General features: G+C 33.3%; 3 protein-coding genes across 3 annotated transcripts; 2 read left to right on the forward strand and 1 right to left on the reverse strand.

Moving 5' to 3' along the window:
* Positions 1-2,836: 2,836 nt before the first annotated feature.
* On the reverse strand, positions 2,837-7,842 carry LOC130445744 (spermatogenesis-associated protein 20). Its single transcript, XM_056781586.1, has 2 exons — positions 6,516-7,842; positions 2,837-4,974 (listed from the first exon to the last, which is right to left on the reverse strand). The coding sequence occupies exons 1-2, from the start codon at positions 7,735-7,737 to the stop codon at positions 3,761-3,763; spliced, it is 2,436 nt and encodes an 811-aa protein (XP_056637564.1). The 5' UTR covers positions 7,738-7,842; the 3' UTR covers positions 2,837-3,760.
* Positions 7,843-8,105: 263 nt separating this feature from the next.
* LOC130446104 (MRG/MORF4L-binding protein) lies at positions 8,106-13,901 on the forward strand. Its single transcript, XM_056782174.1, has 4 exons — positions 8,106-8,285; positions 8,346-8,599; positions 8,649-9,019; positions 11,998-13,901. The coding sequence occupies exons 1-3, from the start codon at positions 8,186-8,188 to the stop codon at positions 8,979-8,981; spliced, it is 687 nt and encodes a 228-aa protein (XP_056638152.1). The 5' UTR covers positions 8,106-8,185; the 3' UTR covers positions 8,982-9,019; positions 11,998-13,901.
* On the forward strand, positions 12,020-15,540 carry LOC130446105 (reelin domain-containing protein 1). The gene is made up of 3 exons (XM_056782175.1): positions 12,020-14,172; positions 14,247-14,457; positions 15,327-15,540. The coding sequence occupies exons 1-3, from the start codon at positions 13,968-13,970 to the stop codon at positions 15,388-15,390; spliced, it is 480 nt and encodes a 159-aa protein (XP_056638153.1). The 5' UTR covers positions 12,020-13,967; the 3' UTR covers positions 15,391-15,540.
* The last annotated feature ends 137 nt before the right edge of the window (positions 15,541-15,677 follow it).

Here is a 15,677-nt window from a genome sequence, read left to right on the forward strand (position 1 = left end):
ATCTTCCTCTAGTACCATGTTTTCCATTCCGCTTGAAATATGTTTGTTGTATCTTGCTCCCATGAGCTTCTTGGTCTTCCCTTTCTGCTCTAGCTTCCTAAATTGTATCATTTATCCTTCTATCCGAAAGTTTTCTGTTGTTTTAGTGTTCCTTGGACTCCACCATCTGCTCTATCTTCCTCTAGTACCATGTTTTCCATTCCGCTTGAAATATGTTTGTTGTATCTTGCTCCCATGAGCTTCTTGGTCTTCCCTTTCTGCTCTAGCTTCCCAAATAGTCACTTTTATCGTTTCTCGTGATATATGTATATATATATTCTTGTCGTTTTCAAATTTCTTGAACTCATTGGTCTTCTACTTTACAATTTTGTTGTTTTTGAACTACTCGGTGTTAATTTTCTGTTATACCTTTTCGTACAGTCACATTTTTCCTTTCCTTTGTCGTATTTTTATTCCTTTTATTCCTTCTCAGTTTCTCTGTATGGCCTTGTTCTTCTTTATTTTTCAACTTTTTCATTTTATCGTTGGTCCTAGCTCAGTCTAATTTGTTTTAGCTCCCTATATCACTTTGTTTTTATATATTTTTAAATGTATCTTAGTTCTTTGACCTTCTTAGCTTTCTTTATCTATTCTACCTTTTCGTATTGTAATGTTTTCCCCTTTTCGAAGTCTTTTTTTACCATTTGAACTACTCGGTCTTCGTTTTCAGTTCTAGCTTTCCATTTTACCATATATCTACTTGTGTTGAAGTCTCTTTGGTTCATCTGAACTACTCGGTCTTCGATTTCTGTTCTAGCTTTTCATTTTACCATATTTCTACTTCTTTTGAAGTCTTTTTGGTTCATCTGAACTACTCGGTCTTCGATTTCTGTTCTAGCTTTTCATTTTACCATATTTCTACTTCTTTTGAAGTCTCTTTGGTTCATTTGAACTACTCGGTCTTCGATTTCTGTTCTAGCTTTTCATTTTACCATATTTCTACTTCTTTTGAAGTCTCTTTGGTTCATTTGAACTACTCGGTCTTCGATTTCTGTTCTAGCTTTTCATTTTACCATATTTCTACTTCTTTTGAAGTCTTTTTGGTTCATTTGAACTACTCGGTCTTCGATTTCTTTTCTAGCTTTTCATTTTACCATATTTCTACTTCTTTTGAAGTCTCTTTGGTTCATCTGAACTACTCGGTCTTCGATTTCTGTTCTAGCTTTTCATTTTACCATATTTCTACTTCTTTTGAAGTCTCTTTGGTTCATTTGAACTACTCGGTCTTCGATTTCTGTTCTAGCTTTTCATTTTACCATATTTCTACTTCTTTTGAAGTCTCTTTGGTTCATTTGAACTACTCGGTCTTCGATTTCTGTTCTAGCTTTTCATTTTACCATATTTCTACTTCTTTTGAAGTCTCTTTGGTTCATTTGAACTACTCGGTCTTCGATTTCTGTTCTAGCTTTTCATTTTACCATATTTCTACTTCTTTTGAAGTCTCTTTGGTTCATTTGAACTACTCGGTCTTCGATTTCTGTTCTAGCTTTTCATTTTACCATATTTCTACTTCTTTTGAAGTCTTTTTGGTTCATTTGAACTACTCGGTCTTCGATTTCTGTTCTAGCTTTTCATTTTACCATATTTCTACTTCTTTTGAAGTCTCTTTGGTTCATTTGAACTACTCGGTCTTCGATTTCTGTTCTAGCTTTTCATTTTACCATATTTCTACTTCTTTTGAAGTCTCTTTGGTTCATTTGAACTACTCGGTCTTCGATTTCTGTTCTAGCTTTTCATTTTACCATATTTCTACTTCTTTTGAAGTCTTTTTGGTTCATTTGAACTACTCGGTCTTCGATTTCTTTTCTAGCTTTTCATTTTACCATATTTCTACTTCTTTTGAAGTCTCTTTGGTTCATTTGAACTACTCGGTCTTCGATTTCTGTTCTAGCTTTTCATTTTACCATATTTCTACTTCTTTTGAAGTCTCTTTGGTTCATTTGAACTACTCGGTCTTCGATTTCTGTTCTAGCTTTTCATTTTACCATATTTCTACTTCTTTTGAAGTCTCTTTGGTTCATTTGAACTACTCGGTCTTCGATTTCTTTTCTAGCTTTCCATTTTACCATATTTCTACTTCTTTTGAAGTCTTTTTGGTTCATTTGAACTACTCGGTCTTCGATTTCTGTTCTAGCTTTTCATTTTACCATATTTCTACTTCTTTTGAAGTCTTTTTGGTTCATTTGAACTACTCGGTCTTCGATTTCTTTTCTAGCTTTTCATTTTACCATATTTCTACTTCTTTTGAAGTCTCTTTGGTTCATTTGAACTACTCGGTCTTCGATTTCTGTTCTAGCTTTTCATTTTACCATATTTCTACTTCTTTTGAAGTCTTTTTGGTTCATTTGAACTACTCGGTCTTCGATTTCTTTTCTAGCTTTCCATTTTACCATATATCTACTTGTGTTGAAGTCTCTTTGGTTCATTTGAACTACTCGGTCTTCGATTTCTTTTCTAGCTTTCCATTTTACCATATTTCTACTTCTTTTGAAGTCTTTTTGGTTCATTTGAACTACTCGGTCTTCGATTTCTGTTCTAGCTTTTCATTTTACCATATTTCTACTTCTTTTGAAGTCTCTTTGGTTCATTTGAACTACTCGGTCTTCGATTTCTGTTCTAGCTTTTCATTTTACCATATTTCTACTTCTTTTGAAGTCTTTTTGGTTCATTTGAACTACTCGGTCTTCGATTTCTGTTCTAGCTTTTCATTTTACCATATTTCTACTTCTTTTGAAGTCTCTTTGGTTCATTTGAACTACTCGGTCTTCGATTTCTGTTCTAGCTTTTCATTTTACCATATTTCTACTTCTTTTGAAGTCTTTTTGGTTCATTTGAACTACTCGGTCTTCGATTTCTTTTCTAGCTTTCCATTTTACCATATATCTACTTGTGTTGAAGTCTCTTTGGTTCATTTGAACTACTCGGTCTTCGATTTCTTTTCTAGCTTTCCATTTTACCATATTTCTACTTCTTTTGAAGTCTCTTTGGTTCATTTGAACTACTCGGTCTTCGATTTCTGTTCTAGCTTTTCATTTTACCATATTTCTACTTCTTTTGAAGTCTCTTTGGTTCATTTGAACTACTCGGTCTTCGATTTCTTTTCTAGCTTTCCATTTTACCATATTTCTACTTCTTTTGAAGTCTCTTTGGTTCATTTGAACTACTCGGTCTTCGTTTTCTGTTATACCTTCTCATATAGTCCTTTCCTTTTGTTATATTTTGATTTCTTTTTAAATATTTTCCTTTTATCTTTGTTTCTCGGTCTATCTCAACTATTCTGGCTTCTTTTATGGTCTTGTTTTTAATATTTTTATCGTATCTTAATATTTCGATCATTTTAGACTCATTTTTTTGGTTCTTTTCGAACTCTTCGGTCCTTTCCATTATATTACCTCGTTCTTCCTTAATTTTGCAATATTTTTTCGATTTTTTAGTTCTTCGGTGTCTCTAAATTCTTGTTCGCAACGATAACACAATTTCTAAAAAACTCGAAATCTAATTAAACCATTTATTCTATTGTAAAATTTTTTTCAAAAAACCCTAAATCTATTACCCGTTATTGGTGCTAAGTTTGTATTAAAAAAAAAAAAAAAAAAAATATTTCGTTATATAACCGAGTATATTTATCAACTGTAAATAAATCTAACAACAATTAAAACCATTTTATACAACCTTCAGATTAACGACCTGTACAAATCTACTTTAGTCGGAGATTCGATTTTTATTGTCTATCACATTTTAGTTCGAAACCGTCGCCGGTGTCGAGGGAGGTGGCCAAAGCGTCCGGCTCGGTGAGGGGCAGAGCGCAAGCGAAGTTCCTGCACACGTACGCCGCTGGTTTACCTCCGACCGGCCGCATGTGCAGCAAGTGCTCGTGGCGTCGGTACAGAAGGCCGGCCGCGCCCGAAGGACCGTCGGCGACGGCCAAAATTTTCCCGGGGATGAATCTGGAACGCAGCACGTCGAGAAGGGCCTGCGTGTTGCTGTCTTCCTTCGGCCCCGCGATGAAAACCTGCGTCGGCGCGTTGTGGTAAAACAACAAAGCCGACGTCATTTCCGGTAAGGCTACGGGGACGTTTTTCAAGGTTTCCGCGAAGGCTTTGAATATTAGCTCGGCGTTTTGGCGGAAATTTTGTCTATCTAAGTAGCCCGCCAAGGTTAGGAGGTTATGTACCGAAACGGAATTCCCCGAAGGTTCGGCGCCGTCTTGGTTCTCCTTCCCCCTGATAACTATACTTTTATCTTCGGCCGGACTGGTGAAATAACCGTATTCCTTTTGGTCCCAAAATTTCGCATTTTGTATTTCTTGCAAGGTCTCGGCCCATTGGAGCCATTGGGTGTCTAGAGAGGCTTCGTAAAGGTCCAATAGTCCTCTTATAAGGAAAGCGTAATCGTCCACGAAACCGGCGATAGGGGAATTGCCCAAAGTGATCGAATCCGATCCTTCTTTATAGCAACATCTCAAAATATATTTTTCCTTTTCGTTGTAAAGATGATTTTTGATGAAATCGGCCGCTTTAATCGCCCTATCTATGTACGTTTGATCTTTTAAAGCGAATCCCGCTTTCGCGAAACCGGAAATCATCAAACCGTTCCAAGCTGTCAGTATTTTAGTGTCGACATCCGGTTTGGGTCTTTTCCGTCTGGCTTCGTATAAAACCTGGTGGCATTTCCGTAGGATTTCTTTTACTTTATCGACGCTAATATCGAATTTATTTGCGGTGCTTTCGTACGAACCGAAACATGCTAAGACGTTTTTGTTTTTCAATTCCCCGTGGGGATCTTGGGAAGGTTGAACGTTTCCGTCTTTTTGTACGTTGTAGTGGTAAGCGACTAATTCGGCGTGGGAGATATTATCGGTTTTCTCGTCGAGCAAATTGGATATTTCTTCATATTCCCATACGCAAAAAGCCCCTTCTTGTTTGTGAGCAGCACCTGTAAATAAATGACCACTAATTAGATCGATGCTAACCTAAAACAAATCTACAGGACTCTAATAACACCAATCGTTACTTAAGAAGCTGAATAGCACATGAGACAAGACCAAGTCTTAATAAAAGAAGAAGAAGAAGCAGGTTAGAGAATCGTAAACAATGAAAACATCGTCAGATTCATTCTAAGATTGAAGTATAAGCGGATGTTTAAGAGAATCATGGATACCAAAATACACAGCAGTAGAAAAAGGGGCAGACTTTTAATTATCACAGGATGGGGAACGTTATTGAAGAGCAGACCAGTTGTCAAAAGGGGAGCTCGCACCGAGTAGTAGTACTAATTGGTTGGTAGGTACTTGAAACTGTGTAAATGGTAATAGTCTGCTAAAGTAGACTGAAAATTATTAAAGGGGCAGTTTTCCCTACTATGCAGCTAAAATTCTTCCTCGTGAAATGGGATTGGTCTTTACTTCCTGTTCCATTTTCCCGCATTGATTTTTTATCGTTCTTTATTAAATATTATTATTGTTTTAGAGTTTCTTCGAGTCCACATATGTTCTAGCTTCCTCCATTACCACGTTTCCCATTCCTTTTGAAATATGTTTGTTGTATCTTGGTTCCGTATGCTTCTTGGTCTCCCCTATTTGTTCTAGTTTACAATATTGCCGTGCTTTCCCTTCTTTGGAAGTCTTTTTGTTCCATTTGAACTACTCGGTTTTCATTTCCTGTTCTAGCTTTTCATAATATCACATTTTACTTTCTCTTTGTTGTTTTTTGATTGCTTTTGGCTTCTTAGGTTCACCATATTGCCTTGATTTAATTTTTTGCCCTTTTTTGGCTTCTCTTTCTGTTCTACCTTTTTGTATTGCCTTGTTTTCCCTTCTTTTGAAATCTTTTTGATCCATTTGAACTACTCGGTTTTCATTTCCTGTTCTAGCTTTTCATAATATCACATTTTACTTTCTCTTTGTTGTTTTTTGAGATTCCTTCTGGCTTCCTAGGTTCACCATATTGCTTTAATTTAATTTTTTGACCTTTTTGGTTTCTCTCCTTTTCGTATCGCCATTTTTTCCATTCTTTCGAAGTTATTTTTGTTCCATATGAACAATTTGTGGAAGAAAATTGGCAAATTAAATGACTATTGAAATTAATTCAGTTTGATTCCAATTTGTTCCTATTAGTAACATTCCCGTTGGATTTCAAGTAAATTTTAAAGCAAATCCACACTAAATTGGCTGTTATACCCATTGGTACTTGAAATAATTAAAAAAAAAATGATAAAAAGGGGCCTAAAGTAGACCAAAAAGTATTGAAGGGGCAATTTTTCCACCTTCGTAACTGAAGTTACGAGATTTGGTCTCTATTAGAGTTGATTTAACTGTTTAAGAATTGGGTGAATAATTTAGAATATGATTTATTGAGATTCTACTGAGAAAAGTGACTTAAAATGAAATTTCACCTAAATACACTGGAATTGTAGAAGAAAATTGATGAATTAAGTGATGATCCACAGTACAATTGAATTGAATTTAGTAACATTACCTTCATAAGGGTACGAATCGGCATCTTCAGCTCCATAAAATCCTCCAAGTACGTGACTCAAGTCTCTTGAAACATATTCGAGGATATCTCTAACAATATCAGCATAAAATTCATCTTGTGTAAGTACGAAAGCATCACAGTAAGATATAGCTAATTGGGCTTGGTCGTACAGCATTTTTTCAAAATGTGGCACGTGCCATTTATTATCAACCGAATATCTAGCGAAACCTTTATTAACGTGATCGTGAATTCCACCGTACGCCATTTTTTTTAAAGTATGTAGACACATTTCTAAACATTTCAAACCTTGTTCGCTATTTTTATTTCTGGAATATATGTGAAAAAGGAAATTGAAATTTGTCGGTTGTGGGAATTTTGGAGCGGCACTAAATCCACCGTAATCAGATTCATAATGTGTTGATAGTTGAAGGAGACATTTTTTCCAGCATTCTTCCCCAGGTACGTTTTCTACCTGATCGGTATCTTTCATGGCTAATTTATTCATTATTTCTAGCACTTTTTTACCCGAATTAACCAAAATAGATTTACTACTATCCCATTGTTTGGCAATTTTTAATAGAACCGTTTTAAACCCAGGTCTGCCAAACATATCTTCGGGAGGAAAATATGTGCCGCCTGCTATTGGTTCTAAATCGGGTGAAAGAAAAACAGACATTGGCCAACCGCCCCCTCCGACTGTAGCCTGTATAAACGACATGTATAGTTTATCAACGTCGGGGCGTTCTTCTCTATCGACCTTGATATTCACAAAGTATTTATTCATTATTTCTGCTACTGATTCGTTTTCGAACGATTCTTTTTCCATAACATGACACCAGTGACATGTAGAATATCCAACTGACAAAAATATCAATTTATTTTCGGATTTCGCTTTATCGAAAGCTTCTTGCCCCCACGGGTACCAATCAACTGGATTTGTAGCATGTTGTAGTAAATACGGCGATTTTTCTAATTTTAAACGATTTGCACGTTTCGAATCAGAGGTTGATGAATCAACTTGCGTAGCCATTTCTCTAATAAAGTATTTTGTACACAGACTGTTCGACAAGATTCTATTATTAAACACAGATATCCTTGTATTAGAACAACTATTTGTCACTGTAGTGTTTCCGATGCAGTTATAGAAACGAATATCTCCATTTGATAAAGATAGCCTTTTCAATAAATTTTGAATTATGGAATTATGCACTCCTCGGGTCATAACTTTACACTGACAATTTAAAAATATTTTGACAAAAATTTTTCTTCTTCGTTATTTATTAATGAAATGGACTTTTGACTTTTTCGAATACGGGCACGGAATGTCAAATATGTCTACTAACTATGTTCGATAGACGAGTCAATTACACCCTTGATTCCCGTGTATAGTTCTATGGAATCACGTAATTGAAAACAATTATAATTGAAAAATAATTGTTTATATCAAATATAAGTAAATACAGAGTACTAGATCTTTATCCCACTCCTTTCATATTCTGCTTCTAATAATTTCAATATTTATTAAGATATTATCTAGTACTAGACTATGACATGTACACTGAAAGGATAGAACAGTGTATATATATGTTAAAAAAAAGAGTTCATTTATTTTGTTTATATTAGAAGATAAAATTTAATATTAAAGTGTTTGTTATATTTTCTCTATATTAATGAATAAAACTATAATTTACGAAATGAATGACGAATTCGAATGGAACGTTGTTCATGAGGGGCAATTATTAGATGCGATGGTGGGACACAAACCAGTCGGTTAGTTGTATTTGTAGAAATTTTTAAAAATATCTGCATTGCATTCGAATTACATTTCAGGAGTGAATAAATATTTTCAAATGGCCTTTATTTGTGATAAATTTGTCGATCATGTCCACAAAGACATCGATTCTAGAAAGATATGGTCTCATTTAGAAACCATGTATAACCTCGAAGCGTTAGATGAATGCGAATCTATACCATTCCCAAATACCGAAATTGAATTCAAATTACCAGAATCTGAATACGGAAATCTCATTATTAAAAAAGATGAAGAATTAACTAAAAATATTAATGAAAATGCAACTAAACAAGTAAGTAGTATACTATATATTTTGTAGTGTGTTTGTAAGGTTATTGTAGGTAAAAGAGGCGAAGAAAGAAGAAAAAACTCCGAATAAAAATCAAAAAGAACGAAGAGACAGTAAAGAAGGGAAAGATAATAATAAAAATCCCATTGCTAAAAAGGAGATTAAAAAAGAGCCAGAAAAAGCGAAACCGATTGCTAAAGGAAGAACTTCTACTTCGTCTAATAACGAAAGTAAGAGTGGAAAATCGAAGTTTGAAGATACCCCAAAACCTTCAAAAAGACCAACCAGAGGAAGTTTGAAGTCCAATGACGATTCCGGATCTAGTGGAAAATCCAGTCCAATTACAGTTACTCCTACCACAGCTAAAAGAATAAGGCGCATTTAAAAGCAGCTAATTTAGTTGAACGTTGAACCAAAGACAGGGTATGTAATAAAATTTATATTCAAACGACTCTTAAGATAAGGAACGCAATGGATCAAACAGCTCTCTCAATCCAAAAATTTCCACAGAAATAATTTGGATTTACAATTTTATATATTTTTAGATGCAGAAACTTCCATAACTCAAAGTTTTTCAGGTTTTACTATCATTTTTCAAACTGTTTTTTCGCATTATTCATTTCACAATTTCAGTTCGGGCTTTTTTATTATGGTGTGTTTTCTTCTTTAAGATTCTCGTTTTGCTGGATAAATAATTTGAGGTTATTTTGTTTATTCTAAACACACTATTTACACTAACACTACACCAACGTTCACAATTACACTTTCTGACGTTTTGATAACTATATTATCGTCTTCAGAGAAGGTAAATACGCGTTTGTATGATTAAATTATTCTTCTGGGACTGAAGGTAAATTCTTTATCTTCATTCTATGAAGACGGTTACTTGTATGTTGTATGTGTGTCGGTGTAGTGTTATTAGTGTGTTGAGGTATCAAAAATTCCTTTTTTTTCTTCTAAATTGGTTCGTTGGTTGTTTTGCTTACACCGTTGTTTCGTTGAACCACGTTTAGAACAATTATATTAATTTCGGAAATTGCAAATTGATAAATTAGCCAAATAGCAAAAATTTCAATTTTAAAGGAAAGTTTTCCACGAAAGTACAAAAAATTGAATAGTTATTCAATATTTATTCCTTTTTTACAAAAAAAAATGTGCTTCAAACTCATACCCACATAATAGTTTATTTAAGTACACAAAAAGTAGTTTACAGTGATTAAAAACAAATTAATCTCATTATGCCTATATTTTACTAAATTTATAAAAAAAATAAAGCAGAAAATCCCTTTTTTGTATTTTTTTTTAACAAAATTAAATATACACCCCACAAAAATTATCGCATCACTCATTATTTTTTAAATATTTTAAATGTGTTGCCTATTTTTCGAATTTTATTATTATTGCGAATCAAAACACCAATAGATACCCCTTATGCAACATTTATTTTATATCAGTTTAATCTACAGAAGACAAAAAGTTTGATTTGCCAAAACATAGAAAATATCAAAAAAATTGTACAAAACATCTATACAAAAAAATGAACGCTATTTCTAATAGCGTGTGTTGCCGCCCCTCGCTCTAATTACAGCTTCCATTCGTCTTGGAAGGCTTCTAAACAGGTTCTGGACATATCCTTGCGGGATGTTTTCCCAGAAGTTAAAAACGACATTTTGAAGATCATTTAGTGCTCTTATTGGTGCTGGATGTTGCTGAATTTGTCATTCTAGATGGTCCCAGACATGCTCTATTGGATTAAGGTTCGGGCTACGTGCAGGCCAATTCAGGGTGGGTATCTCGACCTCTTCTAAGTACTGCCGAACCACTCTAGCAGCATGCGGATGAGCATTATCGTGCTTTAGCACAGAGTCATATTGTCACAAATATGAAGCATATAGGGCTCTACATGGGGTTCTAGGATATTGGTTATGTACCTGTCATTATTTAGTCTTCCATCATTCACTGGTACTAACCCCGTGCGACCCTCGAAAGAAATTCCTCCCCAAACCGTGATAGAGCCACCACCAAAGTTTTCAGTTTGACAAAAATTAACCTGATCTGATACTGGTACACGCCTATCTGATGAATACAGACAAAATCTTGATTCATCCTTGAATAAAATCTTGAATATTCCAATTTGCGTGTTCTCGAGCAAATTCCAATTTTGCTACTCGATGTTCTCTGGTAAGACGTGGACATCTAGCTGGCACTCTGGCTCATATACCTGTTTCTCTCAGTTTATTTCGAAATGTTTGTAGGCTTATTAAACGAAATACATTTTTTAACATTGATCAACAACCTGTAGGTTATTTTCTCTTCTTTTTTAATTAATCATTCGCCGTATCATTAACAAATTAATATCATAGAGGTTTTTTAATAACATAGACAAAGTAAAAATAGACTGCGCTTTCAATAAAATTTGTATTCCTACATAAAAATGTGTTTATTATGTAGTAGCTCAATAAATTTTTATAAAAATATTCAATTAAATTTACCGTTCACGAAATAATTTGTTTATTTTCGAACATCAGATTTCAAAAAAAAAAGAAGAAGAGGTTGGTAAACAACAAACTTGTTTATATAAATGCATTACGTAAAACGAATTTTTATATTGAATCAATTTTTAACTGAAACCTTATCTACCCTTTGTGTAACACAAACATCCCCTTTTAAAAATAAAGAATGTTTAGCATTCCAGCCCTCGCCTTATCGGAAGATAAGGCGAGAATAGTATTTTATCTACACAAACAACATTCTTGTGTTTCAACGTATACAAAATAAAATTTCTATTCTTATGTAAACATGGTGTGAAGGTCAACAAAGCCATCAAAATGAAAGAAAACGAATACAACTTACAAGATACGTTACGAGGTTAGAAACATAACATCTAATAGTTCAGTTTATTTTCATTGTTGCTTCCAAATAATTTTCTTACAGAAAATTTCTCAGATTTGATTGTATCCTAACACTATAATTGAGTTCATGTTAGACAGAATGAGACGTTTAGTTTAACAATTCGACGTAAATAAATTTTTTATTTATGTAAATGGTTTCTGTATTTGCCATAATACATTTTTAAGGTAGTAGATAGTTTTTACTTCATTTCTGTTACAGTATTATTATTATTTTGGTCATTAAAAAAATGTTTATTAAATAAAACGTAAAATTGATAAATATCGAATTAACTGTATACCAAAAAATTGTTTGTAATTATTAGATTTTATATTTTACTCCTATAAATGAAACATATCTCTTTTACTGTGTTTAAATTTATCCTTTTTTCGTCCTTTACAAATTAGTATAAATGAACAGCGTTGCCAGATTTTGAGAGTAATATAGAAACTAAGGAAGTTATATTATAACAACAGTATACACCTGTAACAGAATTACATGTTTCATTATAGAGACAAAGGCCAGGTCATAGGGGAAAGAAGAATAATGCAACCAAAACAATCTTATGTCAATATTTTATTAATTCAAAGAAATGTTATTAGTAATTTTCTTATATTGTTATTAGAAATGTAATTATCTCAATAATTGGTTGTGTAAGTTATACAAAATGGTTCAATTTAAAGAAAATTTCAACGTTTTGTTGACATCTGTGAAAGTTACGGTAAGTTTTATTTTCTTTCTGTCACAAATAGTATCGAAAAATATTTATTTCTATATTACGCAATGCCAGATTTATTAGTAGAAAATAAAAAGAAAGTTACAGAAGCATTGATAATAATAGAGATTAAATTAGTGTTAGTTTGACGTTGTTTTGTTTGTTTATAGTTATCTTGTTATCCCTCTGTGTGTATTTGGAACAATATTATAACGCCTCTAGTGATTTAACGTCTCTTAAAGTGTTCGATTTTGTAAATAGAGGTTATGAGGCTCTATATTATTATTTTTTATCTATTCTCGCAACTTTTCAGTCACAAAATTAGGTCAAGTAATTAGTCTTAAGATGAAAAATTATGAATTTCGAATCTAATTATTTCTTTTACATTAATTTATGCACAATTCATAAAATTAAAAAATAATTTTATTAGTTGAGTAAAGATTTATAACCTACTTATTTGTTTCGCATTGTATCAATTACTTCACTTTATATGTATCTATCGACATAATTTCTTATTATATTATATAAGCTCTTGTTGTGTGGATTAGTTTAAAGAAATATTCTTACTTTCATTTCTTTATAACAAGAAAAAATAATATTGTGAAATAGTGCAATCAATAAATCAACTTTTAAATGGTAGACGAGTACAGGGTGGGTAACGATAACTGGCGTCGGCCATATCTCATGAACGGATTATCTTACGGTTTCAGAGGAAAAGTGGCCCCGATAAATACGTTGATTATTTTTATAATTTTAGAATTAAAGGACGTACTTGAAAATATGAATTTGAAATAGTAACTTTTTAAAAGTTACCCAATTAAGTGGTACTTGATATACGATAATCGAATCGCGGTGGGGGAAAGTGGGAACCTTATTCTGAAAAAATGTCTGAGTCCGGTTCTGCTCAACCGATTTTCATAAACTTGATATTATCCGAAAGGACTTTTGTTCAGTAATTCAATTTATATAAATTCTAAGCAATTTTATTAGTAACGTGAATACTAGAATACCCAAAATTCCCATAAAATGCGAATATTCGAATTTAGAAGCGGTCTCAGTACTAGACAGGCACTAGTTGAAGCCCAAATACTGGTTCAGAACTGCTACGACCAAAGGGAAAATGTAGCATTTTTAGTTACTTAGTTTTGGTTCTGTCAAAAGATAAAAAAAGAAGAAGAGAGGACTGTGATAAAAAAGATGGTAGCTTGTAAACTGATAATGAAAGTACTAGTAAATAAGTATAGTTTTAATAAAATATATAAAAACAAGAAATTGAACAATAAACAAGGAAACATGGTGTCAGAATTGTAGTCAAAAATCGCCGACAGCTTCAAAAAGAAAAAAAGCGTGTTCCATAGTTTTAAGTAGTGCATTTTTAGTTATATAGTTTTGGTTCTGTCAAAAGATAAAAAAAGAAGAGAGAACAGTGATAGAAAACATGGTACATTGTAAACCTTATAATGAAAGTACTAATAAATAAAATTACTAGTAAATAAATATAGTTTTGATGAAACATGAAGAAAATGTTAATATTGAATAAGTCATTTTTTACCCTCTTCGCCGTCTATGGATAAAAGTATAGACAAAAAAAATTCAACGTAACCTTTGTTATTTCGTATTTGCAAAGTGAAAGTGGATCACGAAATGAAACAAGATTTTGCGTCTCTCCTCCTCTTTTATTTAATATTAAAAAAAAATAAACTGAAATAGTCAATATTTAGTCCCAGCGCAGTCAACCAAAAAGATTGAATACTTTGTATTTCAAAAATGTCTAAATGCCCCGAATATTTTATATTTATGTGTTTGATATTGGGGGTGAGTACATTCCCAGACGGTGCTCCGGTTGACGCTTGCGTAAAAGAAAGAGTAAATCAACCCCATCACGGTCAAGCTAGATCTCAACCCCCGGAAACTAGCCCTTACCAATTGTTACAATCAGCAGCGGATTACGGACCCGGCACACAAATAACAGGTGGGAAATATCTCAATAAAATTTTCGTTTACGAGATTTTCATGTACATCGCGATGAATTTTCAAAATTTTTAGTAACAATCCAAGGAGTTGCCAATTTTAAAGGGTTCTTAATACAGGCTAGGGATGTTGTAACAAATGAATGGATTGGACAGTGGGTGGAAACACCAAATACGAAGATTCACCCAGAATGCAGTGCCATCACGCATAGCGATCCGAAACCTAAACAAGCGGCAACATTAGTCTGGCAAGCGCCCAAAAATTCCAGAGGACAAGTTTATTTCACGTAAGTAAATAAGAATATCTCCACTAAACAAATTTATCGTATGTTATCAATTGTAGAAGCTGGTTTTAACCTAAGAATATTGTATAATACCACCTTGTATAGTTGAAAAAATATTCGTTGGGTATATTTTGGATGGGATGAGGAAATTTTTTCTATAGGGTAAGGTTCATTGGAATTGGCTCTGATTTAGGAGTTGCTACTCTGCAGGGCTGGGATTTTGGTGGTATAGGTTTGTGATTGCACTGCTTCGGGCTGGAAAAAGACAATGAACCGATTCACAAGTCGATGACAACGATGGTTAAATTGAACGAATTGCTTCCTCATCCACCGTATAGTCCCAGGTTTGGTCATTATTTAGGGACGGTTTTTCTTCGGTAATTCCCTCTCTACCACACTTTCCAGTATTACGTGGAGAGGTGGGATATTTAGAATCCCTTCTAGTGCAGCTGTTTGACATGATTTCATGGTCTCGGTTGTACATATGCGAGCAAATCTCTGTACCTTCGAGAAATTGTTCCTCGTGGTATTCAGTCAGACAATCCACCATCAGTTTGATGTCATTACAAGAAGTTCTTCAAACTTCTTAGTTGATATAATTATGAATCTTTTGGATTGTTTTAGGCTTAAGAGTGTTTTTCTATTTGATGTGGCATTTCGTGAAGCCGCAGTAGGGCTCTGGTCTAAAGTACGGAGTCGATGCCTTCTTTTGGAAAGATTGTCTGCTTCTGTATTGCCTGATAGCCACATTTCTGTTAGATATGCTTTTAAAAGTTTCAGTATTTGTGTTCAAGTGATGTTTGAATTGATACGGTTTTACTGAATTAATACCTATGGTCATAGTTATTGATTAATTTTTTTTGTACTTTCAGGGGAACTGTATTGAAAGGTTATTCGGAGTTTTGGTCGAATTTGGTGTCGCAAATAGGAGCCTAAAATTGATTTTAAAAGAAAAACAAAATACCATCATGTAAAATTTTAATTAATTTTTTTTATAATTATAAATTATGATACAAACAAAATGTATAGTAAGCTTATGTTTAAGCAATAATTTAAGGAATAAATGAGACACATTTAAAACAAAAATACAGCTTTTTATGGTAAGTATACAAGTTCCCTCCGAAATTTTCCTAAACTACAAATTACACAACATAAATGACAGGAGGGGGGTAATAAATTTCATTTTTAATATAAACAGTCATTCTTTTATATAAATAAATAGG

This window comes from Diorhabda sublineata, chromosome 6 (assembly GCF_026230105.1).
Source record: "Diorhabda sublineata isolate icDioSubl1.1 chromosome 6, icDioSubl1.1, whole genome shotgun sequence".
NCBI lineage: Eukaryota > Metazoa > Arthropoda > Insecta > Coleoptera > Chrysomelidae > Diorhabda > Diorhabda sublineata.